Source organism: Anomalospiza imberbis, chromosome Z (assembly GCF_031753505.1).
Source record: "Anomalospiza imberbis isolate Cuckoo-Finch-1a 21T00152 chromosome Z, ASM3175350v1, whole genome shotgun sequence".
NCBI classification, from domain to species: domain Eukaryota; kingdom Metazoa; phylum Chordata; class Aves; order Passeriformes; family Viduidae; genus Anomalospiza; species Anomalospiza imberbis.
In genome coordinates, this window is record NC_089721.1 from 30,396,481 (window position 1) to 30,424,267 (window position 27,787).

Genomic DNA, 27,787 nt, shown 5'->3' on the forward strand with positions numbered 1-27,787 from the left:
AAAGCCCCAACCTTTCAATCAGAGTGATCCTAATGGCAGGAGAGCAGGATATACTCTGTCTCACTGCTCTTAACATACACAAGGGCAGATGAGACCCAGAAAGACACAATGTGCATGCAATGCCTAACCAAAACAAAACAAATGGGTTTAACTATAGTCCAATTAGCCTTTAATTAGCCTTTAACAATATGTCTTGGTTTCTTCCCTTTTTTTTAATTTTTTTTTTTTTTGTGTCATAGAGCCTGCAACTTGACTAGCACAAGTCAAACTTCAAATTCCTTTCACAGATGTGGTGTAGCCCAAGTTCTTCAGAGGAAAATTGTACTGCTAATCTGCCAGCAAATCTATTTATTAACTACACCAGTTGCTGTCAGGGAAGGTGAAGGCTAGACTGATGAGACATTTCAGGAACTTAAATGATACAATCAGAAAAAATTTCAGAGGAATCACAGAATTACAGAATATTCTGAATTGGAAGGGTCTCACAGGGATTATCAAAGCCCAGCTCCTGAAGAACTGAGAGAAATCTTACTGCACAGGAGACTACAACTCTGATAGAAGCAGTTTCTTTCATTATGAACTGTGGTGTATTGAAGAAAAGATAAGCTAAATATGAGCAAATATATTTCTTTAAAAAAAGTTAAACTTTTAAACTTTTTAAACAAAGCATGTATTGAAAGTCTTCTGAATATGTCCCTATCAGGCATGAGAAAGCTTGGACCAGTGTACATTTGATTTCATTTTCCATCTTCACTGGTAAAACTGACATTTCTCCATGTAACTTGAGAATCTTTACTATTCTTGGCACCCAATAAAATTTTCCATATGAAAGCCTCTATTTCAATTTTCAACAGTGAAAACACACTTTCACTTTGTTGAGACAGAAGTTGAAGTTTCTTACTTTATTGTATTGAAAACTATATTTGCCACATGTCAAAAAAACCAGCAAGAGTCTTTGGAAATGCCAAAACACTGATACAGACTATGTAAAACTGCTTTTCTAAGACACACAACAAAATTAAAATGCTGTGAGGGCACAAGTGAACAGAAATATATAGAATCATAGAATCACATATCTTCTACTAATTTGTCTTCAATTCTTAACAGGCTAATCCTTCAGCCTGACAGACTACCCAGCGTGAACCAGCTGGTTATCAAAGCACTACTGGGAACACAAGATGTCTTGATTCTGCAAGGGAGATTGTAAAGAGCAACTCTGAAGTTTCATTGACTCTCTGTTTATGTGGCTGTGAATGCAATCCCTTCCAGACAATATTAGCATCAGGCTACTCCATAATCTCTCCACATTCCAAGAAACTGACAAAGGTTTGCCTACGGTTCTGGGTCCTGTGGTATGAAAATAGTTTAGATAGCTACAAGATTCTCACTATCACTTCACAAAATTATTTGCAGTAACATGGGCGTGATTATCATATGTGATGATTTGTATCACATTGAAGCTGTAATTCACTTACCACGTTGCTACATGTCCTGTACCGGATGTTTCGCCCTTCACAGGTCCTGTGTCCAAAAATTAAAAACAAACACAAAAACATTAATAGCTGAATATAAAAAGCCAACACATAATGTGTTTACTGTGTCATAAACTTCCCCTACTTATTTTTAATCACCTACTCCCCTACCAACTCTCTTCCACCAAAGTAAAAGGTTATCTGTCCCTATTGAGGAACGAAATCTACAACTCCCTGGTTTCCTACCTTTGGTTTAAAAATTACTTTCTAGAAGGCAGCATCAGCTTGTAAATGAGATTAGAAGTAAGAATACAGAATTCAGCTGAAAAACATATGAATGACATGAATAATGTCTTGAGTCTCCATGCAATTCCTAATGATTTCACAAGGGCTTAGCTCTGTGTCTAACTGGGCACACACTCTAGCACTGGCACAGTCTGAGCAGGCAGGCTTTTGGGCATTGGGATGAGCGAACTATGACTGCAGCAGCATAAACTCAAAGTATAGTTTGGGTTGGAAGGGGTCATCTATTTCCAATCCCTCTGCCATTGATAGGGACATCTTTCACTTGGCCAGATTGCTCAGAGCTTCATTCAACCTGGCCTTGAATACTTTCAGGGATGAGAAACCCAAAGCTTCAACTTGTTTCAGTGCCTGACCACCCTCACATAAAAAAAAAAAAAAAAAAAAAATCAATATATTTAACTTAAACCTACTCTCATTCAGTTTAGATTTCCCCTCTTTCAGGCTAGTGTGACATAGCTTTTTCCCAATTTGATACGAGGGAAGAAGGAGAGCATAAAGCTTCCACTCAATTCACTGGTACAGAACAGCATTCAAAGAGCAGCTAGGCCCAGTGAGGTCAAGGAGAGCACATAGCCTGATGTGTGCTCTCCATGACTTTCCTCCTTTTGTCCCACAGCAGACCCATACCAGCCCTGATGCTGGCAGGGCTCCCAAAAGAAAGGTCAACAGCCAAATATCTTTTTAGCACTCTGGGCAATACCTTCCTAGCATGTACTCTGAGCATTTGACCTTAGGTGAAGTTTCATGTATTTTATGAGTTCAGACAGTATACTCTGATGAGGATCTCATGCAAATCAGAATGCAGAGTTTGGCTTTTAAAATGTATCCTTCAAAAGAATAGAACTCCTAACATTTTAGTTTCTTAATTTCACAACTTTCCCCCCTCTCCCCCTTCTTTTTTTTTGGCTATGACTTAACAAGCACACATTCCTTCAGGAATGAATGCCTGCCAAACCTGATTTTTAAATTCCAAACCATTTTGAACAATCCAAGGGAAAGGACAGCAGCATCTGCACTGATTTTTCTTCATATTTAAAAAAAAAAAAAATTTAAAGCAGAGAAACTTTTCTCATACTGATGTAACTCTAAAATAAATGGGACAAGTTTCCTTTAAGATATTGAAGTCATCCCCTCTATCTTCATTATCCACAAGACTTAACTGTGAAATTCATCCAGTAGTCATTTACATACCACAGTTGTCTAAATGATCACAAGAGAAGACAAACAAGTAAATAAGCCTCATCATACTTTCAGAATAAATCTAAGTGGAAAGATAGCACATACTGTTGTGTAGCATTTGGCATATAAAAATTAAAAGCACAATAGAAATATCACTAATCACGATCACTATCAATAATTCAGTGATTTTGCCGCATTGTATATTTAACTCAAATGAGTTCTGATCTCAACCATGCACAGAAGTGAAAAATGTGCAGTGTACCTAGCAGTAGAAAAAAGTTGGTTTTGGCAGTACAATAACAAAAATTATATTAATAATAGACTATGAAATAAAAAACCCAACTAAAAGGCCCCATTACAACAACAAAACACCAAAGCAACACCCCTTCCCACACACACAAATCCAGTCATTCCTAAGCAATATAGGCAAGCTTGGAAAAATACTGTGGAAACCTGTTTATATTGCGTTCAATAAAGGTACTTTGCTAATGATAGATAGCAAATAAAGAAGTAAATTATGCAGAATGCAGGCAGCCCTAGTGTTGCATCCCAGGTTTGGGTTCACATTATGGGTTCCTTTGTTAGTTTTCCAGTTCTCTGTACCCTCGTGCATCCCCCGGGTTTTTCCCTACTCCTGTGGTTTCCGTGCCCGTCTCCCCGTTCTCGCGGTCCCACTCACCCCAAAGTCTCGTGTCCGCCCCTGCCGTGTTCCCATTGGTCGCTGTAGTACACGTCATCACCGCGATGTCTGTACCCATTGGGCGGGAGGGCTCCCCATCTGCCCTGTCCCTTCCCTATATCAACCCACTCCTCGGCATGCTCGAGGCCATTTGCGTCTGTGCGAAGCTGGGAGCGGCTGCAGCCTTTCCATCGCAGCTCTCGCAGCCAATAAAGCATCCAGCCGCCACGGGACGGATTTGGACGAATTCCCTGCCTCTTTGTTTCTTCCCTCGCGCCGGCGGCAAAGTGCAGCCAACAGCCCACCCCGGAGCGCGACAGCAAAAGCACCCGGAAACTGCGGCGAGCCCCGGCCCCGACGAAAAGCTGAGAAGCCCAAGCCGGGCATTCGGGAGCTGACCGGGGCAGACAAAAGTAAAGAGCAGCCGCGCCCTAGTGCAGGCCTCATTTACCACACTGAATAGCTTGTTCATCAGGCTTGATACCTGCCTCATGTGTCTCTCAGAAACGCCACACAACCTATCAGACATTACTTTGCTTCACACCAACTCATTATTAGCACAATTTCAATTACCACAACTGATTAATTGTAGAACTACTGAATTTTCTGGAAAACTTTAGCTTCCTTTCTATCAGCTGCCTCTCAGTTTCTTCTTCTTTTCATGGTTTCTACATATTATCTGTTTTGAAATAAAAAACCCCACTTACTTTTCACTTATTCTCTGCATTAGGGAAAATAATAGGTTCTTTCATTAGATATACAAAAAACAGCTATTCCATTCTTTTCTTCCATTTTTCTTCTTGTGGCTAATGGCCAGGGATGTTCAGATAAAATGAATTTTTATTAATCTAATTCTGGATGCAGCTAGTGCTTTTATGATTCATGAAGACTAGGAAACACTCTTGGAAAATTCCCCTTGCTTCCTCAGCAAGACCATACTTTGGAGTTTGGTTGTTTAAACTCATTAGTTTCTCAGTTATCACCCATCAGCCAAAAGCAGGTAACAGCTTTCAGTCTTACATGATATATTTTCACTATAGATTTGCAAAGTAGTTTGTGTTTCCGATCTACCCTACCTCAGGACAGTATCCCAGACTCTCTTAAGCACAAGCAACTATTTTGGCATTCAAACTCATGGGATTTGCACGCATATTTCAGCATGAACACTTTGCAGAATTCCACAGCACTGAGCCTTCAGCATGCAAGGAAGGATCATGGCAGATTACTGAGCCCATGTTGTGAGATACAGTCATCATTTATCCTCTGATCTCTTCAGGATATAAATGACAACTTCTACCAACAAGGAGTACACACACCCAGCAGGAAAACTCAGAAGTCAACCAATATGCCAAAAGGAAAGAGCACAGAAAGAGTGGGAGAAGTAAGCAGTACTTCTAGCTGTCTCTGTTATCTACACTGCAGGGGATTTTTCAGTGGAAAAAGGTAGCTAAGGGTTTGGCTTGACAGGGAATTATTATCATGTGAATATGAAAGAAAAGCAGGCTGTTGGGAATCATGTTTCATTCCTTAAACTTAGTCACTTGTTTCCAGTAAAGTTTCTGAAAGAGGTTAACAACTTTTAATATATTAAAATATTCTCTTCTCTTTATGTAAACAACCCAAACCCCTGGTATTTATTTCTCCAGGCTCCAGTTTGTAGACGGACTTTGTTCAAGTCTCCCCCTCAAAGGCCTCAAGTAGATGTGTATTTGTGCTCAGCTAGAGTTAGAAACCTTGCAAAAATCCATGCCAGAATGAACAACAACCCCCTGCCAAAGTTGCCTTTATCAGTAATTACCAAAGACTATGAAGAGATTTTCAGAGGAGGACCCCATCAACTCCTGCCACTCTGAGCAGTCATCAGAGTTTGAATTTCTTTACTTAAGAAACTAGTCTGCACATAAACAAGCAACTGTGAGCCATGGGCGGGTTATTTTTGTGCATATGAATTTTGATGCAGCTATTGACTATGGGGTTTGGAAGTTGATGCAATGTTGAATAATCTCCACTAGTTTATTTTCACACCCCTTGATAGCCACTTTTCTGGGACAGATTCTGGTTTCTGCACTGTACTTGTGAGATAAGTATGCTGTGGGTCTGTCTTTTCCCGTGGGATATTAATTGGTCTGTGGCATGAAGCCAGGCTACACACATGGGAGTAACACAATCTTGTATCTCCCTTTCTTCACACTGTTGCTTTCACCTCTTTTCCAAATCTGGCACAGTGTTATGACCCCCTGCCATCCTCAATACAATTTCTGTGTTTGTGCTTCTTTGAGGAATAGTCAGTCTCTTTTACTCTTCCAGCATAGCCCTTTTCCTGCAAAGGAATTTAGAAGGAGGGCCTTGAACACCAAATTGTTATGAGCAACAAAGATGCATCAGGACTGCATTGACTTTAAGGAGTTTACTTTTTGAAACTATTTGGTTGTGTCTGCTAAACTCATGTCTAAATCACTCAATTGACAATAATTTTCAAAGAATTTAAAAGATTTTTCCATATCCTTTTGTTCACATAATGCCCTAAGTTTTAGCTTTCATATTTTCCAGATTCTGTACTGCATTATTATATAACTCTGGTCTTCATATAAAGTGTTAGCAAGTTCTCAGTTTCAGATATCTGGTTTCAGATATCTACTTATCTACTATCTATCTATCTATCTATCTATCTATCTAATCAATCTATCTATTTCAGATATCTATCTATCTACTCTGTTTGAGTTTGTTTGAATCAATATGGACACATTATAACTTGGATGGAAGTTATTTGAGTTATTATCAATCTCTATGCTAGATGTCAAATGCCAGCAGTGCTGCGCAATCAACCCTTATTTGCTGCAACAAATAAGGGTTGGATTCTAAGCAAGAGGGCAAAGCCCATAATGCAGTGCCTCTCTACTTGTATTTCCATAGTCTCTGTATCCAAAGCAGCCAGTAGCAAATAAAACTTGGTTCCCTATAGAAGCTCAAGTGTTGGTAGTTTGGCCCTCAAGAAAAATAGGAGTAGTCTATGGCTCTCCTCTGTACAGGTTTTCATGAGGAGTGCTGCATGGCAGGTCATTAAAAAAAAAAAAAAGAAGATAGGAAAACAGAAGGGCAAAACATTCTAAAATGATAAAAATACTTACCCCTCCACCTAATATATAATTAGTCTAGGAGGTTCACCTTAAGTGAGCTGAGGCAAAACCCAGTAACATTTAAAGGGTGTCTGTCCTTTTGTGTAAATAACAACAGCATCAGAAGTTATAAAGAGTTAATGTGAATAAAGAGCATGAAAAGTGTAATCCTTTGACTTTAGGTACTCTAATTATTAACACTTTATTTTCCTGGGGTTTATTCTGCCCTTGGAGTGATCCAGTGCTTGCTGTCAGCATGACGACATAAAACTGACTTGGGCTGACAACCTCTGTCTGCTTGTGTGACTGGCATATGTATTTATGTCACTATCATAATGTCCTTACCATAATCAGAACCAGTTGTTCTAATGAAATGTACTGCTAAACAGCCACTACCCTGAATTTTTTGCTATTTAAAATACAAGAATACAGGATTTTTCACTAACACTTTCCATTCTTTCATCACAGCTGTGATGGACTAACAAAAAACATATTCTCAAAACAAACAACACAAGCACAAACATTACTTTGGCAAATAAAAGCTGGAAAGAAAGCTGGTTTCCTTTATTTAGCTATATATATTAATGATGTTTAGGAATGGGCAATTAGTCTTTGCATTTTTTCAAAGCAGATGCACCAGTCTCTCTCTATTAAGTGATGCTCTGAAAGTCATCTCATACAGAACTAAAAATACAAGGCATTATAGGCATTCCTCCCAGGATGAGAAATATTTAGGATTAATTTGTTCCACTTTGGTCTGTATGTGTTGCCAGTTTTCATTTGCCAGAAGAATCTAATATATTCCTTCAAGATGCAGTGAAATTACACACAACAAATACATGAGATAAACTGTACTGATCAAGAAATTGTCACCCAGAGATGGACATTTTGGTCAAGCCTTGACAGCTTTGAAGTACTCATATGAACAGACTTATTTGGAAACCTTCAATGAGTTTCTTTACGCTGCTCCCTCTCTGACTTAGAAGCTTAAAATGCTTGCTTAGCAGAAAAATTAATTATTCAAACCCTTTACTTAATTAACAATTGCACATAGACCAGGAAAAATGAAAAACTGTAACACATTTGATAGAGTGCTAATTCCAGAACAAATGTTACTGTTTATGATTTATTGCTACTGGCTACCAAAAGCCACACACCGAATTAACTCCCTGCTTCCTATCCCAGAAACTGTAGGTCTCCATGTCTGAATGGGTCATAGTTTGTGGTTGGTTTCTTAAGGCATGAAGCATTGCTTGTGTCCTGAAGGGACAGTAGTAAGGTAGTGTATGAAACCTCATTTCATGCAATTTATGAGGTTATTCCCTGTCCCACTTGTTAAGTTTCAGATCGTCCTGAACAGCACAAGAATCAAAGGGAGTCCAGAAGAAATGTTTATACTCACATTGTCACATACTGTGATAACTACTACTACTATTTGGAACTCCAAGATTTGCCCTCTAGAACCTACAGAGACAGTTCTCATGAGGGAGGAGAGAAAGCACCTATTGCTCAGATTCCCCAGATCTCCTGGTATGTCTGGGTTCATATTTACATTAAAATAACATATTGAAGATTATTTATTTAAGAATGGAAAACGATATACTGTGATTAAAATTAAGTTCCTGTCTCTGAAATTTCAGATTTTGAGGTGAATGCAGAATCACAACTGGCCATGAAACTAACAAGGTACTAGAATCTGGTCCCACATTTAAAATATATATATATTTTTTTTTTTAATCCATGGGAATGCAATAGCAAAGTACTGGTTTTCCACTTATTTCAACAGATGCCTTTGCCTATCTTTTCTTCCAGCAGATTTCTGCACACAGTCAACTCAATAAATGGGGCTACTAATAGACTTCACAGATAAAGCTAAAATACACAATATCCTATTCTGGTGTTATGGTTCAATGCATTAGGCTTTTTCCGGTCTTCACTAAACAACATCACATATTAAAATGTCAGACAGAGGAAATTATTTGAACTGTATGGCCGCTGTTTGTTATATTAACATCAGTTTTATAAGCACATGAATAAAAATATGAAAGAAAGTATGCAGGGTGGAAAACTGTATTAGATTTTTTCATCCTACAATATATAAGGTATCAGAGATGGCAATAAGCCATAAAGGTTGCGTCTGCAGTTTCCCTTCATATTCTTTATCAGAAATCTGTTAATATTTATCACATATACCATGTTTACTGCAGGTAATTTTTTTCCTAAAGTAGATAGAAATAATATTTGCTAGAAATATTTTGCAGGTAAAACTTACATTAAGTACAGAGTGGAAAAGATTTCAAATGAGCTGTTCTTTTTTCATTGCAAGCTAGCAACTGGGTAGGAATAAAATCTCAGGTGCCTGACTGGGTGCACAGAATTCACCGTTGTACCAGACCATTTTATCTCTGTTTGTTGGGAAGAGCCTTGCTGGTATTGAATACTTCCTACCTGAAATTTAATTTGTTAGATATCCTTTGCAGAATTGTTACTTTTTCTTATATAGCTCAGGATGCCTCATTTGATTAATGTGTTGCTTTTATAGTCAGGGTGGCTGACACTGTGAGGTACTAAATGTAGTGAATTATTGGTATTCTAGTATAAGTGCATGACAACTCTTACTGCTTAAATGGTGAAAGTGGAGGGAAGTTCTGCTTCAGGAGCTGGCAGCCTTTTAAGCTGTCCAGACCACTTTTTTATCTCCATAGGTTCTTCCTATATTTTAAAGGGTGTTGCCTTATCAAGCACGTTGGCTGCTTACCCAAATTAAAAAAGAATAAACATTACTATAATTTTTTGACAACGAGGTGGAAATTTCAACGTAGATGAACACTCCAATACTTCCACTGGTTACTTCTTACGGTCTGACACATATAAGTAAGTTGAACTTTTCCATCAATAAAGTAAAAAACATTCAGCCACTTACTTGCTGCTCAGGCAGCGTCTCAGTGAATACGAAGCCCCTCCTCCACAGGTGCGTGAGCATTCGCTCCAAGAGCCCCAGGCATCCCACAGTGAGTCTCGGTCTTCCTCCGAGCGAGCTATTCTGGAGCTCTGAGAGGGAAAATGAAAAAAAAAAATTAGGAAAAAACATATAAGCATCAAAACCACTGCTGCTAGCTTAACATTTCTTTATCCTAGATACCATCTTGGTTATTAAAAGTACTGAATAAATTGATTAAATCTGTTTCTCTCTGGCATGCCTACTGGTTGACAACCAGTTCCTTAGTAGTGAATGGTGTATGAATTCACTTTCATCTTTTGAATATCCTACTTCATCTCAGTTTTAGGCTAGTGAAGACTGCTCTAAGACAGCTCTTTGAACAACAGTGAGACAAAGGATCTTTTCTGATTAAGAAAGAGAGTATTATAGACATCAGACATTGTGCTCTGAAGTTTTGTTGCTGTGTTAGAAGCTATGAAAAAGCATATTGAAAGGAACCTCCCAAAATGCTCCTAAGGAAAAACTGAAACACAACATAGTGAATCAATGTGCTAAAAGGCATTCAATATAATCACTTTCATGCACTTACCATAAGGAATTTGAACTATCATTGCTTCTCTGTCTAAAGGTCTATGAAACTTGCTGGACACAATTTCCCTAACTGTTTCATCCCTATTGTTTGCTAGCTTAAAGAAGAAAATGCACATTCCCCGAAGAGCAGAAGTTACCAACATCAGGTGGAGACCTAGACCATGCTATTGTTAATGCCAGTGGCTGTGCTCAAACAACTTCACAGAGAAGCAGCACTGAAGGATGCAAAAATGCTCAGCTCTTTGAGGATTAAGTCATAAACATATAGGTAGTACCTGTCTAAAATAAAGCAGTCATACCTGCATTCAGAATTTCATTTTCATTCATAAAAGTGAACCGCAGAAACATAAATTCGTAAGGACACAAATTATTTAACCATATAGATACATATTGTCCCTAGTGGGCAATGTGGTTTTGCTGGAAAAGCTGACTAATCTAGCAGAGTTGCACCAAAAATGCCTGTGTCTGATAGAGATAGGCTGTGTACTCCTTCAAAACTTTACTTGTGCTGTGGTCCAGCACCAGTTCTAACTGCACTTGAAATTAATGAGAGAAAAACAACGATATGAGGGAGACTATGAAGGTACACCTTAAACAGAGAAACATCGGCAAGCATCACTGCTGGCCCATGTTACAGCAGTCAGCTTTAGCTTTCCTAGCATCACAGAAGATACTGAGTGGGAAAACACCCATCAGAATCATCAAGTCCAACTCTTGGCCCTGCACTGGACACCCCAAGAGACATACCTGTGCCTGAGAGCATTGTCCAAACACTTCTTGAACTCTGTCAGGCTGGTGCTGTGACCACTTCCCTAGGAAGCCTGTTAGAGTGTTCAAATATCCTCTCAGTGAAAACCTCTTCCTGATATCCAGCCCAAACCTCCTGCTGACACAACTTCGGGCCATTCCATCAGGTGCTGTCACTGTCACCACAGAAAAGAAATCAGTGCCTGCCCCTCCTCTTCTCTTCATGAGGAAGTTGTAGAGTGCAATGAGGTCTTCCATCAGTCTCCTGTTCTCTAGGCTGAACAAACCAAGTGACCTCAGCTGCTCCTCAAATGGCTTCTCTTCACAGCCCTTCACCTTCTTTGTTGTACTCTTTTGGAACTCTCTAATAGCTTCATATCTTTCTTATATTGTGGCACCCAAAAACTGACCCCAGCACTCAAGGTGAGACCAGGGGAGCAGAGCAGAGCAGAGCAGAGCAGAGCAGGACAATCCACTCCCTTGCCCAGCTAGCGATGCTGTACCACCAACCAGGACCTCCTGTTTGGTGGCAACATTAGAGATTATTTGAGACACAGAGATAACTCAACACTGAAATAATTTCACCTTCAGTGATGCAGAGTAGTAGTAATGAAATATGGTGAAATATACCAGCCTTGAATAATTTTATTCATGAGTAAAAAAGAGAATTAATTCAGTCTGTAGAGAGATAATATGGGGCCTGTCTAATGAGTGTGTAACAATTATTTGACACACGCATTTTATCTTACCTTTATTAAAAAAAAAAGCCAAAAAAAAAATCCCACAGCAATTGCAAGGGTAAATGTAAAAATTAAAGTTTCGTAAGTGATCAGATTCTTATCATGACCACATGTGACTCAGTCTCTAGATTTACATTGGAGATAGGAGAAGACATGGCAACTTACTTAGTTTATTTCACCTGACTGCTTTTTGAAGAGTGATTTTTATAATATGAAAAGGAATATTTGCAATTTTATTATCTTAAAATTAAAATACATGTTTGTGCTTCCAGTTTATAGGAAAACAAATACTTTCAGACTGCAGATGGGTGCATGACCTGATCATTCATCCCTGGTTGAAAGCCCAAAGACATAATTTAAGAGGGTTGCAAGTTAAACTCACGTGAACCAAATACTCTTACCCCACCACATATGATAGGCATCAGCACAGCTAGACATTCTATGGGTCCAAGTTTTTCTGATGTAAATTGTGATCACACCCAGAGGAGATCTGTGAGCCTATTACTTGCATTCCAAAATTTGCTTTAAGACCTATATATTCCCAGAAAACATGTGATCTCAACCTGGAATAGGATCCAAGTTTTCTTTTAACAAGTGGAATAAACATAATTCATCTCACCACCATCCATGTTTAATGTTAAAGAAAGTAGAGTGTTTTCCTTCCTGTCAGCTACATGGTTAAGACTGAGCTTGAAATTCTAGCAATACCCAAAAAGTAATTTCAAATCAGAAGACAACTGTCTATTACAGAGTTATTACAGCTTCAAAGGATATGTACACAATTACTAGCTAAGAATTCATTGTCTAGCATAGAGTTTTTAAAAGTAGTTTATACAGGTAGTTAAAAATTCCTACCCACTTTTGTAAAAATGAACTGAAGATCTTACTTTAAAGTAGCAATCAAGAGTTCTGCAGTGAAAGAACTCCTACAATACTTCTTTAAAGCCCTGAAGTTCCTGTCATAAATAGTAAAGAGAAGGGAAAAAAATGGGGAAAAAAAAAAAGTAGAGGGGAGTATATACCCGTAAATGAAAAGAGTAAAGCTGGCACCACTTAAATCTTTCTTTAAGTAACAGTTCCATCACAGAACAGTTCCATCCGTCCATCTTTTACTCTGACAGAGGTACTCCAGATTGGTCATTCTCAAAATGGCAGTGTATATCAAAGAAGCAAAATGCAGTCATCAAGGCTCATTATGCCCTGTTGCTGGTACCAGAAGACCTTCCTTATCTCGTCTAGGTGGATGTCAGCCTGAGCTTCCCAGAAAAATTCCATTTCTTTGTCCAGATGAAACTCAGGATGCCCTGACATCAAAAGTATCAAGTCAGAAATGCTACTCTTAAGCAGTTTACTTATTGATGACCTGTATAAACAAATCTGTCAGCACTACTCAAAACCAGATCTTCCTTAATCCCATACTATCTTAATATACACATCTTAATCTGATGGTGATCCTGCATCTACCATCCCATACCTCAGCTCCTGTGGGAATAGGCAGGAGGACTCCCAGAGAGTTGTCTAATGAGAAATATGAGGAACAGTTTCTGTTATTGGACCAGAAGGCAAAAAAGATCATGTGTAAAAACTGGAATCACTGTCAATAGATAGGGTACTCAGGTGAAGATACTTACAGAAGTAAAAAAAAAAAGGCTTTAAGCTACAAGTGAAACAAAGGCATTTTCATAATACAAACAAAGATAAGACTAATAGAGATAGATATCCAACCTGATTCTTAAAAAAAATCCAGCTTCAGTGTTTAATAGCAGTTTCTGAATTTGCTAAAGAGTTGTCAGGCATTCATGTTATATTCAGTGGTGCTTCCTACCCTTTCTGCTTACAGTACACAGAAATAATTTAGACTATCTGGAATACAAGTGTCACACATCCTTAAATCACAAGATCTACCCGGACATCTAGGAGCTGCATGCCTGATAGGAAAAAGGTTTATTTTAAAAGCATAAGTGTGCACATGTGTGTGGGTGCATAGCGGGAGAAAAGAGCAGCAATGAAGAGCAGCAAGACCTCTGTTCATGTCCTGAAGTCTTTAAAAGAAGTTCAACCTTAAGAAAATAAATCTTAAGTCCCATGTTAGAATTGAATTTAAAATTTTGTTTGGAACAGCGCTGTCCCTACAGAATCCAGCTATTTGTCAGTACCACACAGAAGAGTATGTGTATAAACACAGATCACATGGTTTTATTTCTCCTCTGGTTCTGAGGCATCCAGTTTTCCTCCTTTTTCAGGAAAATGCATCTGAAGTCCTTTTTTCAAGCACCCAGTGTGTTTCCTAGATTAAACAGCAATACAGATAGTGAAAAACGCAGTTAAACCCTTGTTGGACTACAGCACTGATAAAGAATTTAGACCAGTTATTTCCCAGATAATTTGAACTACTGGTTTGCTTAATAAATTTATATCATCTGGTTCTTATCATATCCCCACTGTTTCAGGGTATGATGAAGTGTCAGTGAAAATATGCAAGGCTCCTCTGAGGCCAGTGCCTAAACTTGCCTTTAGCTACTGTAAAAATTATGTTAGGGACAGAAAACTAGTATTTTTTCTTCTGTAATGGTCTTTCTGCCCAGACTTTTCAGATAAGTTTAAATGCATCCCTATATGAATTCTTGCCAAGCCACACATTCTTCTTTGAGTAATCCTTGTGCATCCTTTGATGTTAGTTTGTCTCTGAGACTAAATATATACTTCACACAGTACTGAAATGCTATCTTGCAGTGAACCAGGAAGAAACTGCTACCAGCACTTCCCTAAGTGTGTAACAACAGGGGACAAGGCCAGTGACCTCAAATCTTTATAAAAACCATGTATTTCAAAACTTCAAGCAATGTAAATGTATGGTTTATAAGATTTTATTTGTGCAATGTTATGTATCTTTATTCCATTCCATCCAAGTTAACAGCTGGATTAAAGCCCATGTGGGAAACTGTTTGGAAATTTCTGGCTTTTGAAAAAAGGCAAGGCAGAACAAATTCATAGCCAGTTGAATTGATATTGGTAATTACCATCAGAATAAATGTTAACATGAAGACATTTATGACTAACTCTTGCAATTTTTCAAAGTGAATATCTTGAAAATTTCATATGTAAAATATTCTGACACATCAAGTTTGCAATGCACAAAAAGAAAATGTTTAATTTATCTAGGCAAAAAGTTGCACATCATTTTAAATGGTACTGTATGACCAAAGTGTGTCACTCTTCCAGAATAACTGTACCGTACTGAAAAAGGGGCTTACAAAAGTAAGCCTCATCCTTCTGAGGAGCATGGTTCCCTGGAAGCACTAGGATTTACCATGACAATAGTCCTTCAGTTCCAAGTAGGTATATTTCCATTTCACACACCTCATGAAAGCAGAGGTCCCTGAGTGAGCCTTAGCAACCAATGATTTCAACCTATTTTCTTTTCCCAAAGGTCAGATTTAGGGTCAGGACAGATGAACACTGTTTAGCTGGTATGGTAAATAGCTTGTCTTCCCATTGTCTTGTCTGTATCCCATGTAAAAGCAAAAAAAGGGCTTCTGCCACCAGACCTGCCACCCAGCCAGCCTCCAGATGGACCACACAAACCAAAAAATCCTGCCTGTCATGCCAACCAAAGTAGTGGAAGTTCTGCTCTCACAGAAGTTAAAAGATGAAAAGAGAAAATGCCCTTTTACCCAATCTGCCTGAGTTGTTTACTGCACCTGAGATGCTGAGTGACTGCAAGTGCCATTGCTGTCATGAACAACTGCATGCTGCTCCATATGGATGCCTATGGTATTGGTCAAAATACTCCTACAACACTGTATTCCCTGGCAAGCCACCTGGAAAGAAAAGTAGCTGCAGAGAGCATCAGACATTTTGAGGTGAAAATGGCTATTCCTCGAACACTCTCTCCCCAGTTCCCTAGAGGCTAGTGGCTCCCTTCTACTGGGAATGCAACTGTGAGCTGAACACCAGCATCCTACTTGCCCCAGGCTTTACAGTCTTGGAAATTAACTTAGGAGTTTTTGCCTCCATTTTACTTGCAAGTCAAAGCAAAAGGCTTCTGAAAGGATCAAGAGAGTATTTCCTACGGAAAACCCCTGGCACAGGAAACCCTTGATGTGAGCATCTCCAAACCCCAAGGAAAGTACTGGCACAGGAGCAAACGCATGTGAGCATGTATTCTGAACTTTGAGTAATTATGCCCAGATTTTTCTAGTGAAGATAAACGGCCCAGGATTTATTATTTCAGTCTCTTAAAAAGGAATAAAGAAAAAAAATCCAAATCTCTTTCTGGATAGTTTTAAATTTACTTTTTCTTCTTGCCCCAAATCATCCATCACTTAAAACAGGGGAAGACATCTTGATGAGGATTGAAGAGGAAATCTCACCAAGATACTCTTGCAGTTTCCCAGTGCTTATTCTGCTCCTGTGAACAAAAAGAAAGAATAATAGGTGGATTTCTCTTTTCCCTAAAGGAAAACACCTGATATACATACAGCTAGCTCAGTTCAGGGACATTCGTAAAAATTTGCTGTCTTGGTCTTTTTCAGTGCTGTGTTTCCTTTTGTCTTCTCTTATTCTTAACAGCAAGACACTCATTACTAAGGGGACAGAAAATTATAAATATATTATGTTCTCTTTTTGCACAGGAAAGCAAAGGTTTATTGAGAGGGCAATAACCTCACATCCCTTCCTAACCATGACTTGATGGCTATTGCACAAGTAATGGGATGAAGTGTCACACCGAACTCCTGAAAACACTGTGTCTGTAGTCTCAGTGCTGTACACAGTTGTACCCTCCTACAACAGTATCTCCACATATCAATCAATCTCAGAAAGAAAAGAACATTGCCAGTGCTGTCCTCATAGTCACAAGGGATTCCCAATGCCCTGAAGCAAACCATATACCTGCGCTGTGTATATGGGAGGACACAGCTTCCACTGTGCAACAACACAGGGAGGAATCAATTAACAGCCATCTCAGGATATTAAGAGCTAAACAAGCCATTCCTAAACCTGGACTGGAAGTTGTCTCCCAGGAGAAATGTGCCAAATGTGAGCTCATTTCTTCTCATAGAAGGGCAGCAGCCAGCTGGAGGGGCGGGGAAGGGTTGCTGGCAGAGGATAGAGCTGACACCATATCACTTCAACGTGTGCACACTGAACTCTCTGCAAAATTTTATAACAATGCCTTATAAACCTCAGATCAGTCCTATCTCTCACCCCTCTTACCCATATGAAAAAACGCACCAGGAGAGCAATGTGAATGCAAAAGTTTTCTTTCTTGCTGTCACAGACAGAATTTACAACATTTTGTTGTATTTAAATCCTACTGGTGCTGGTGTAAACACCAGGTATGGGTGATCCAATACGGAACAAGTCCAAGCTGGCTCAGCCTCAGACTTGTCACCTTATTGATTCAGGGTTTTTAAGGCAAGGACTGGTTCAGATGCAGGATAGGTGAAATCACTTTCCAGAATTCAGAACCCACCCAACAGCACGAGTTCAAAAGTGCATCTTGCACTCTAGGACTTCAGGTTTGTCTTCCACAAAGCAAGAACTGTGGGCAGGGAAAAAGCACACAAGGCACACAGCAAGATGAGAGCAAAGTAAAATTGTAACCTCTGACAAGGCCTATTGCATGCCAAGTGTTTTCTAAGTGGTGAGAAATGAAAGTATGTGCTGGCTGTGCTGTGCTCAGCAGCTTTAAGAAAAAATGACCGATATACACCTGACACTGAAAGCTCCACTGTGTCTCCAAGGAAGAAGACATTTACATTGAAGAAATTTATATTGGCCGTTTTCCTTTTCAGTAAACTGACCTTATCCTTCATATATTCACACTCCTAACCTAACCTTTGGTAGAGATCACAATGTTCCACTGTGAGTCCCCTCACAAAACACCATTTTATCTGGGTTTAGGAACCCAGGTTCTGAAAGTCTGAGCTTGAAGATGTTGCACCAGCACATATTTTGATCAGCGTAGCTTTTACTCAGACCTAGGACATCCCAGCCTCTGGAGCAGATCACAGTACTAAGGCAAGGTGACATAGGTTACAACAGGCAGATGACACTCTGGTCAGGAGGCATTTCAGACAAAGGAAGAGAACTTTCCAAAGACTTGTGCAATTTCAGACAACATCTGCAATTATGAGCTTTATACAGAACAAATGAAGCCTCCTGTTTTTCTGATGGTCTGCTATCTCCCTCAGTTATGTCATGGAGATGTATATGTGCTTATTTTAATGACAAGGGGCCATATAAAGAGTTGAAACATTAAGCTTGGTGAAGGCATGAAAACCAAAAGGGGAATATTTATGCAAAAAATAGGTAGGGAAGGAGGCAGAAAAGCACACAGGCAGAAGGCAGAAAGAAAGGCAGGAAGGCAAGCAGGAAGACAGGAAGGAAGGATAAGATTTTTTTTTTTTTCATGAATTTACATTGAACTGCCAACATGGAAGTGGCTAAACACTGACAGGACATAAGCTGCTGCTACTCTTCCCATGCTGCCCTCTAATCACATATGATGAAAATATCTTTTTCCCTTGCTGTGCTGGGAGAAAAAAACCAGAAACGACACACCCACATTTTGAACCAGTTTGCTACACAGAATGGGTATGCCTTTCTCTCTATATCTTCAGCTTATCACAAGGTGGTCAAACAAAGGTGTTAAGATGCTCCCTCTTGACCTGGTGCTTACCAGCACTGAGGGGTGAATGAGCCCTTAGGAGAATTACAAGACTGCTAAAGTTTGGAGTGGCAGAATTTTACAATTAAAGCCAGAGCAACTCAAGTTTTTTGTTTCACGTATTTCTGTTACAATACTTCTCTCTCTCCTTCAGCTAATTCAGATCTTCCATTTTTAAAACATGGCTGGACCTTTAAGGGACATATTGGACATACCACAGGAACTTGAAAATCCTCTCTCTTTTAAAAAGTTACAGGAAGTATGAAAATGTCATGTCCAAAAGACATTTACAATAAAAGAAGACAGCCTTGGGCTTGTTTAGGGCCATTATGTTTGCCCTGAGCAACTCATGCTTTTAACAATTCAGACTGAAAGAAATACAGGATTTCAATAAACTAGTAAGTAAGTAAGTAAATAAATAATTCACCCATCTGATGCCATCATCAAAACAGTAGGAGAGCTTATTACTTCCTTTATTTCCTTTCTTATCTGGCTCTGTTGATGCAGCACAGAATGTGAACAATACACTAGCAAACTTCAAACAGGGACTTAGGGAACAGGACAGGGAAATTCAAAACCCACACAGTATCTTCATATGGAAACAAAACAAATATATTTATTTTATGTGACAGTTTGAATTTATTGTAAGTTGCATATAATTTTCCTGTATCATTTCTTGAGGACTCTTGGAATTTATTTCAGGATGTCTTGCATTATCACACAACCCTTCCCTCTACCCTAACACCCTCTCTGCTGAACCTCCTCTATGAGAAGTCCTTGAAAAGCAGAAATTTTAAAGGTTGAAACTTTGGAAGAGATTTCATAAAGGCAGTGAAGACTAAAGTGGAAAAAAATGTGAAAATTAATGTACAGTAGAATCAATGAACATACCACTCATTTCTCTGCACAGCTAGAAGGACTGCCCCTATAAACAGGTGGCAAAACTACTAAGACTTCTACATATGCTGGCTTTGTAAGAAAATTAAATCTCACAAACAGACAGATTGCTTTCCCTCTGCTTCCAGTTTGATCGAACTTGAGCTACTTTTATAAGAAGTTTGGAAAAGTTCAGTTATTACAGAAAAACAAAGGTGATCATACATGGAATTAAATTCTAAAGAGGATACTAAAAAGGTGGATGATAGAAAATCTCAGACCAATGATGAAATTATTTACATTTCCTGAGATAGAAGGACATTTAAGTGGTCAGATCTTACTAAGCTTTGACTTTTATTGGTCTGTTTTCAACACTACACAGGGTTAACACACCTAAGAGAAGATCTCACTCAATGAAATGTATATCCCTTGTTTACTTCCCCCATTTTGTCTAAACATATGTCTAAGAGTTAAAACATGCTGCAACACCTTGAGTATGCAAAACTGGTCAGCCATCTATTAAGACAAGCATGCTGTCCATAAGGTGATACAAAAAGCTGGAGAAGCCCACGGCAAAAATTAGCCATTCCTTTTCAAGAGTTAGGAAGAAGTTTTGGTTCAAACCTAAGCACAATAGTCTGATGAAATAAACACTTCATGCCAATTTTTAGATTAGTTATTGTCCACCTGATGACAAGACTTACTTTAGAACTGTCCTTGGCTTGGGCTGAGACAAATAATTTATTTTTCTTTTTCCTGCTCTCCATCATGTTATTATAGCACCTGGTGGTTGGTATGTTTTCCCTTTTTTCTTCCAATACCTTTAGCTTTTTAATTGTTTCCATAAAAATGATCTTACCATTCTCTTTTCTTTCTCAGACTGCAATTTCTCATTTTTCCCCAATGTAATTGTTTCCCGTGCAATTCTGAGTTTTCTTACAAGGTTAAGAAAATAGCTACAGAAAAGCAATAGAACCAAGTCTGCTGTCTGCAGATTTGGCAATACAACAGAAACCATGAAGTTTTATTTGGACACCTAATGACACAGTTTTACGGGATTAAGGTTTTATTTGCTTCAGTGAAAATTTAGTCATGCAGAGATTGATACGCCTCTTCTGAATAATTATTTGTCTGGTCATGTGACCTTCTCAGACTTTACATTGACTCATGAACCTTCTGAACATTGAAGGTTGTCCAGCTCACAGATCCATGACTACAGGTCACCACATTCCACAGTGTTCTATGCCACACCTTCTTTTATTATTCTTTTGCAGTCCTATGAATCTAGCAAAGTCATTAAAAGAACATGTTAAACTTTAGTGACACTGGTGAAGCAGACCAGTAGCTCATTAAGTGCTCAGTAGCCTACATTAAGTGCTGACTTCTTTTCACTAAAATCCAAAACCAAAAAAACTTTCATCACACAACCTTAATTTAGCTCATGCAAGCTTCTGCACTTGGTAGAAAAAGAAATAAGTTTTATACTTAGAGACTCTGAAGGAAGATGTTAGTAAAATATGTCCCAATACAGAATTCTAGAGTAATATAGCAAGATATTATACATACTAAGTAACATCTAGTCCTTCCTATAATAAATGGTTTTGTTTTATAGACATGACATATCTGAAGTATGGCAGCATGGGTCACAAACCACAATGGTGAGATATTTTCACTTTGTAACATGAATAAATCTCAGCTTTGTATAGGTGAACTCTGCATTTCAGTTCATCCTCACCCAACCAATCTGAGCAAATGCTAGTCTGTACATACACATGATCCTGCATAAAAATACATTTGTGTTCTTTGGACCTCATACTGGAAAAAAACCCTTTAATATACCTACAGTTTTAGAGACAGACGAGCTGACACAGCAGTAGGTAGACCTATCTACACATGAAAGGAAAAAACGTCAAGCTTTATACATTCAGATGTAAACAAGAAACATATTCATTTCACTTCCAAATTGCGCTTGTGGTCATCCAAGACAGACCTAGTTAGATAATAGGGGAGCGTAATGCCAAAGAATCTGGAAGGAACGGACTATTGTATTTGACTATTTTCCATGTAAAAATTATCACAGCAAAAGAAAGAAATCCTGCAGAAAAACACATGTACTTTATTACAGTCCCTAGTGTTACTTCTCTAAGTATCACAACAGCAACAAAGAGCTAAAAAATGCTGCTGAAAAGATGCAAATAACAAATGCAAATGTGTTTATATGTCCTTCTGACATGACATGATTTGACTTCTAGTTCAGCTGAGCTCATGGCTGGTTTTGGTTTGGCCACATTCCTTTGAGTTAGACAACTGTGACTTCCTTGTGCTAGGCTTTTATTTTTAAACTAACAGAAAGGAAAATCTCTGGAACAAAATGCCTGCTTTCTTTTGTTGCTCTTAAAAGTCGTATTTCCTTAACATGAAAAGTTCATTGAGCAATAGGCAAAATTCTACAAATATCTGTCTTTGGAAAGAGAAACTGCCTTTTCATACTTCTTTTTCAAGACAAGCACCTTAGTGTTATGGCTCAGATTCTCAAGAGTGGCCGTGAAAATACTTAGTCCACATAAATGCTAGAGAAACTGGTTCTGTGAGTATGGAGCAAGTTTTAGGCCAGTTAACAACATACACTAGGATCCCCAGTGGCCTTACTCAAGCACCACTCAACTGAAAATGAATACAATTTCTTCTGAAGAAGGTTAAGAACCTCAATGGATTAGTGAGCTGCACTCACTACTACATCACTCCAGGCAGTGAGAGAAAGAGAAGGTATTATTCCCATCCTGCCTGTGGACTTGTCACAGCCTGTGAGGCTGCTAAGGTTCAGTTGCCTTAGTATCACATGTACATAGCCTGTACATGTGCCTGGGTTGTGCAACCTCCTTCCTGAGGCGAGGATGCTGAAAGAAGAATTTAGGTGCTACTTCGCTCTACTGTGTCATACTGAAAATTTAGGAACATGTGATAAATTATTCTAAGACCAATCCTGTAAGCATTTATTGAGTAACCTTAGTGCTCACAGCTGTGAACTTTGCTGATGTTACTGAAGTGCCACATGACAAGAAGCTGCTGGTGATGGTTATTGTGGGAAAGATAGGGTCTTTAGAAGAGATACAAGGTGATACACATAAATCCAAATGTTGATTGTCAGAGATTTCAACACTCATTCTGTCTGCTTGGCTAAAAACTAACATCTAGGATGCTAACAGTCAGGTCACAGCCCGATTTAATGACTTCTTGTTTTTCTCTCAAAAAACATGCATGAGCTTTCTACAATGCCTTTGGTGAACTCATGCTGCAATAAACTACAGTAGGAATAGCTATACCAAGATATCCTACAATTTATTCCTATCTCTGGCCAAGCTGTAAGTCAAATACTGGAATGTTTACCTAATCTCCTGCTGAAAGCAAGTGAGAGATTTTCCGAACTATGGAAGGAGCAAAAGAATGGTCTGATTCAATAAAGAAAGTCAAGCTTGCTTCACATCACTATTCTTAAGGTACAGAGAGATTTGGGGGGAGGTGGAGGGGAAATGCCTTGAGGCAGGGGAAGTCATACAAATAAAAACTAGTATAATGTGGAATATAATGCATAATAGTTGGCACCAGAATGCATTATTTATTTTCATGAATCAGGGACTGAGAACTTAATTCACAAGCAGCAGAGTGACATACAAATATTATGAGTATGAGCTTAACATGGGGCTAAATCCCACAGTCTTTACACATTCTTGTTGAGTCATATCTCCTGTTGGTCTTCCTTAAATTAGTCCTGCAGGATCGTCTCAGTCACTACTGACTTATTACAGTCATCAGGAAACAAACATCTTATTTTCTTATTCATGAAAGAGAAACTATGCTGACTTTATGCCATTTTGTGTGAATTCAGTATTATAAATGGAAAATAGACTTTTAAACAAAATAAGACTTTTAGATCAGTCCAGATAGCATTACTTCTAGTGCTCAAATAGTATTTAGTAACTCTATATCCAAAAAGCTGTTCCTTTTTTTTAACTAATACAATCATTTAAAAGAAGCATTTTGAACAAGGTTATCCTAATGTGTAGCTTTCCATGTGGCTACTAAAAATTGTGTTAAGGTAAGTTTACACTGATTACTATAGATTGGTTGACACAGATAAATAGGATGGAAGCTGCTATAAAATTGATGTATTTCTTAATGATGTTTTGCTATTTGAACTACTACATTAAATCAAATTCTAAGAAAAGGGCAACATATGTATGCCAAGATGACTCTGGTATGAAAAGTGTATGTATATTAATATCCTTTCTGCAGACTTTCTGATTGCCAACACACCACTCAAAAAATTAAGTATGAGTCAAAATGGAACATATAATGTCAATCAAACAGCATAGATACATCTCTCAGCTGTAAGCATCCTATCAGGATAATCAGGGTAAGCATGCAGGAAAATATCATAGCAATGATAAAGTTTACTGCCCTGAAGTGTACCAGATGTCACAGAATGTATCTTTCAAACGTTGGTATGAACTTAACTCTGTAATGAGGTACGGAAATAAGGAGAGCTCATTTAATCTGGTTTCAGGAAAAAGTTCAGTACATGCTGTACATGTTTTCTCTGCATGTGCAAAACTAAAACTTTTTTTTTTTCTTCAAGGAAGAAAATTCCAGGAACATTACAATGTGATATAGTTTCATTTAAAGAGCAAAAAAACAGCTCCTCTCTAAATCCCAAGCAGTTAAATCACCATTCACAAGTCATTGCTCTCCAAGTTTAAAAAGCAGATGCCAACATCATCTTCTTGGCTCTGCTTGCAGCAGCCCATACTATCAAGGCTCCAAGTCTGCAGTGCTGCAGAGAGGATAAAACTTACATGACTCGTTCAAAATAAACCCTCTCCAACTGCGATCTTAAGATATTAAAAACATACCCACCCGCATATATGCACACAGATACAGTATCAGATACAGGCGGTACATATTTCAGGAAAGAAATGGCATTTACCAGGATGAGGGAAGCTAGAAGCAGGGTGCCAGCGGTTGTCCAGCGGCAGCACTCCATTGTCGGGTGGGTGCCGGACCTGCGGTCAGACACGCGCAAGCTGAGAAGCGCTCGGCTGGCTGCTGTCACATCCAGCGCGGGTGCAAGCCTTCAGCCCTGCTTCACCGCCTCCATCAGCCTCACTCACATTTCCCGACCCAGGCGGGGGTGGGTGGGTTGGCGTGAGCTGCTGGGAAGCGCTCTTTGAGCCGGCGTTTAGCCAATCGCCCTCCGGCTACTCAGACGTGCAGCACAACAAAGCCAAGAGGTCTGGGGAAAGCGTAGCAGCTACAGAGGGGAAGGAAAAAGAGAGCGGGAGAGGAGGAGTAGTAGGAGGAGAGAGACAGAATGGCAGAGCTGAACGGAGTGGTCTGCCTGCAGCTCCCGGAGCTCCGTTTCACCACTTGCCATGAGCTGTTCACGCTTACTGCTAGGTTAGTAGCTCTCCTGAGCGTGCATTGTTCCAGACAGGAGGGAAACTGAATTTGTGTCAATACATAACGTATGCCATAAAAAGTACCGATAGGAAAATGCTTACATTCTCCAGGGAGAATGCACAGTTTGCTAAAGCCTTGCATTCTTTAAAGAAAAGTGCTCTCTCTTACATCGTTTGCTCAGCAATCAAGAGGTCTGACTCTGCTTTAAAATTGTGAAGCAAAAATGTTTTCAACAGACTGGGTGGCAGTCTTTCTGTAACTACATTTTTATTTGGGGAAATCTAAAACCTTAGCTATTGGAAGGAAAGTAGGATTACTGGAGGAAGAATTTTGCACAGAAAGGCAAAGACTCACACACATCAGGAAAGGTGGGAACTCTGCCTTTTAAGTATTAAGTTGACTGATAGGAATTTCAAATAACTGCTCTCAGTCTGTTCAGAGTTCATTTAGTTTGCCTGCCCATGCTTCTGCATCACCTGAATTCCCCAGCAATTTTTTTTTTAACTGTCTGTTTATTTTATTTTCTGAAGGAGAAATTGCAAACTGGATTCAAGAACTTTCTAAAACCAGTAGGCATTCTCCCACATTGGGCTGAGCTGGATGCCTTGCAGTTGCAACATTTTGGTGCTGCAAGGCACATCACGTGCAGATGGGCATATAGAAAGCCCAGTAAAGTCCTGATTCTGGTACGTCAGCAAGCTCAGACAATAGAGAAAAGTAAGGTACATATATGTTAGGGGTGGAGAATAGTATGCTAGCCATGTGTCTTAAAAGTGACTGAAGTCAGAAGCTAGCAAAGGAAAAGGAAATTCTGCCAAGGGCCAAGACTGGGGACATAAAGGAAAAAGGAGCAAAGGTAGACCACAGACTATTTAAGAGAACTGCACATCAGTAGAAATTAAAACCAGCCTGGAAGAAAAGCTGGATGAACAGATGGAGAGTGATACAGACTTTGTAAAAGAAAAGGAACTGGGAGAAAAAATGAAAAAGAGTCACAGATGTTGAGAAGTCAGATAGGTGGATAGAAGTGTCTGGCTTTGTATAACAGGAACAGAAATATAAACACTGAAGACATCTGAAGGCCAAAATAGAAAAGGTATCAACTAGATGGAGATGGGCTTTAGGAAATGAGGCTGAAGAAGAAATTTAAAATAAGAAATGAAAGTAATTAGGAACAGTGGGAGAAATAGATTCCAGCCTTCACTGCCCAGCAATCATTTGATTGGGTACCTCTGGAATTGCAGATAAGGAAGCAGGGCCAGAAAGACTGAAAAGGCTCAGTAGGAAGGCGCTATGGTGGAAAATGCAGTAGCTGGACTGAACATAGCAGGGATGAGAAAAAGTTTGAAATAGGTTTCAAGATTCCTCTAGTACATCTTTACGTATCTCTACAGCAACTTCAGCAACTCTCTCCTTTCCTCTTCATGGAGGAAAGGAGAGAGATGGACCACTTTGCACAATCAGAAGTGAGGAAGCAACCATAGGATGACATCAACAAAGAAATTATGACTTCTCCTATTGCCCTTTAAAACTCAGGAAACTCAACATATAAATCTATTAAAAATCTAGTATACCTTTTACAAATAACACCATTATCCCCCCAAAGTAAAGCCCTCATATTTTTTGCCTCACCAGCAGTATCAACACTCACACTAAGAGCTGCACAAAAGGATTTTGCCCATACATCTCTTAGCTATTGTTGTATGTTTTCCACCTTACTCTTTTCCTTTTCTACAAGACTAATGTTATTGGAGAAGTACTTACAGTGGTTCCTGGAATTCCTGTAAATGAAATTTTCAAGACAAACTTTTTAATGTAAACAGAAAGATTTGTAATATTGAATAGATGATTCATGACTACTTTTTTTTTAAGAAAAAGACTACTGCAATTATGATTACATTACCTACAATGGATAGAACAACTGACAAAGATGTTTTCATAACCATGTGTTTGGGTTTATTTGTATGGTTTATTTTTTTTTCTTTCTTTATCTTAGTCTGACTTTAAACTGGAGATGTTGCACTAACATTATATAAACCCATTTCTGAATGCTTAATTTTGGGTATTTCTTGTTCAACTTTTGAAAATTTGGCTTTTTTAAAAGGAAGTATAGGGTATTCTTCTTATGGGTACAGAAGGCTCAATAGACAACTGTATCATCTAAGATGGAGTAATATTTTTGGAATTATATTTTATATTCAATATATTCTGCCAGTTTTCTGATCATGGAACTCCATTGCATCTGATGGGAATGTTGCATGAAGAATGATGGTGGGAGACAGGAGTTTATTATACAATAGAATCATAGAATCATTAGGTTGGATAAAACCTTTAAGATCACCAAGTCCAAATGTTACTTTAACACTGCTAAGTCCACCAATAAACCATGCCCCTAAGCACCACATCTACACATCTTTTAAAAACCTCCAGGAATGGTAACTCAACCACTTCCCTAGACAGCCTGACAACCACCTCAGTTCCCAATATTCCATCTAAACATCTGCTGTTTCAGCTTGAGGTTGTTTCTTCTTCTGCTACCACATGTTTCTTGGGAGAAGTAACTGACCACCTACTCAAAGTTGTAGAGAGTGATAAAGTCTCCCTTCAGTCTCCTTTTCTCCAGGCTAAACATCCCCAGCTCCGTCAGCCACTCCTCACAGGACTTGTGCTCCATATTCTTCACCAGCACCCTTGCTCTTTTTTGGATGTGCTCCAGAACTTCAGCTTCTTACTTGTAGTGAGTTGAATGTCTTACAGTAATGCCACAAAATTATGAAGTTTGCAATGCTCAGACATGTCAAAAAGGCGATTTTAAAGAGCTTTCTTTATTCAAGATATGTGTTTAATCACTAGCACAGCAGCATGGTATTCATAATAGCATTATAATATGCATGAAATTCACCATGACTTATACTGTGTTGCACATATAAAATTTAGACCAAAGTCTAAAATGCAGCTTGAATTTTGTTTTCACAATGAACTCATGCAAACCGTGTAATTTTTTCATGAA

At 38.8% G+C, this 27,787-nt stretch overlaps 1 protein-coding gene across 2 annotated transcripts in view; it reads right to left on the reverse strand.

The window, feature by feature from the left end:
- ADAMTSL1 (ADAMTS like 1) overlaps nt 1-24,391 on the reverse strand; it is a 173,697-nt gene extending 149,306 nt beyond the window's left edge. For both annotated transcript variants that reach the window (XM_068175688.1, XM_068175687.1), the window contains exons 1-3: nt 24,305-24,391; nt 9,676-9,803; nt 1,476-1,521 (exon numbers count right to left, since the gene is read on the reverse strand). In XM_068175688.1, coding sequence (XP_068031789.1) covers nt 1,476-1,521; nt 9,676-9,803; nt 24,305-24,361 — 231 coding nt within the window. In that variant the 5' untranslated portion in view covers nt 24,362-24,391. The remainder of the gene's footprint in view (nt 1-1,475; nt 1,522-9,675; nt 9,804-24,304) is intronic.
- Between the last annotated feature and the right edge of the window lie 3,396 nt (nt 24,392-27,787).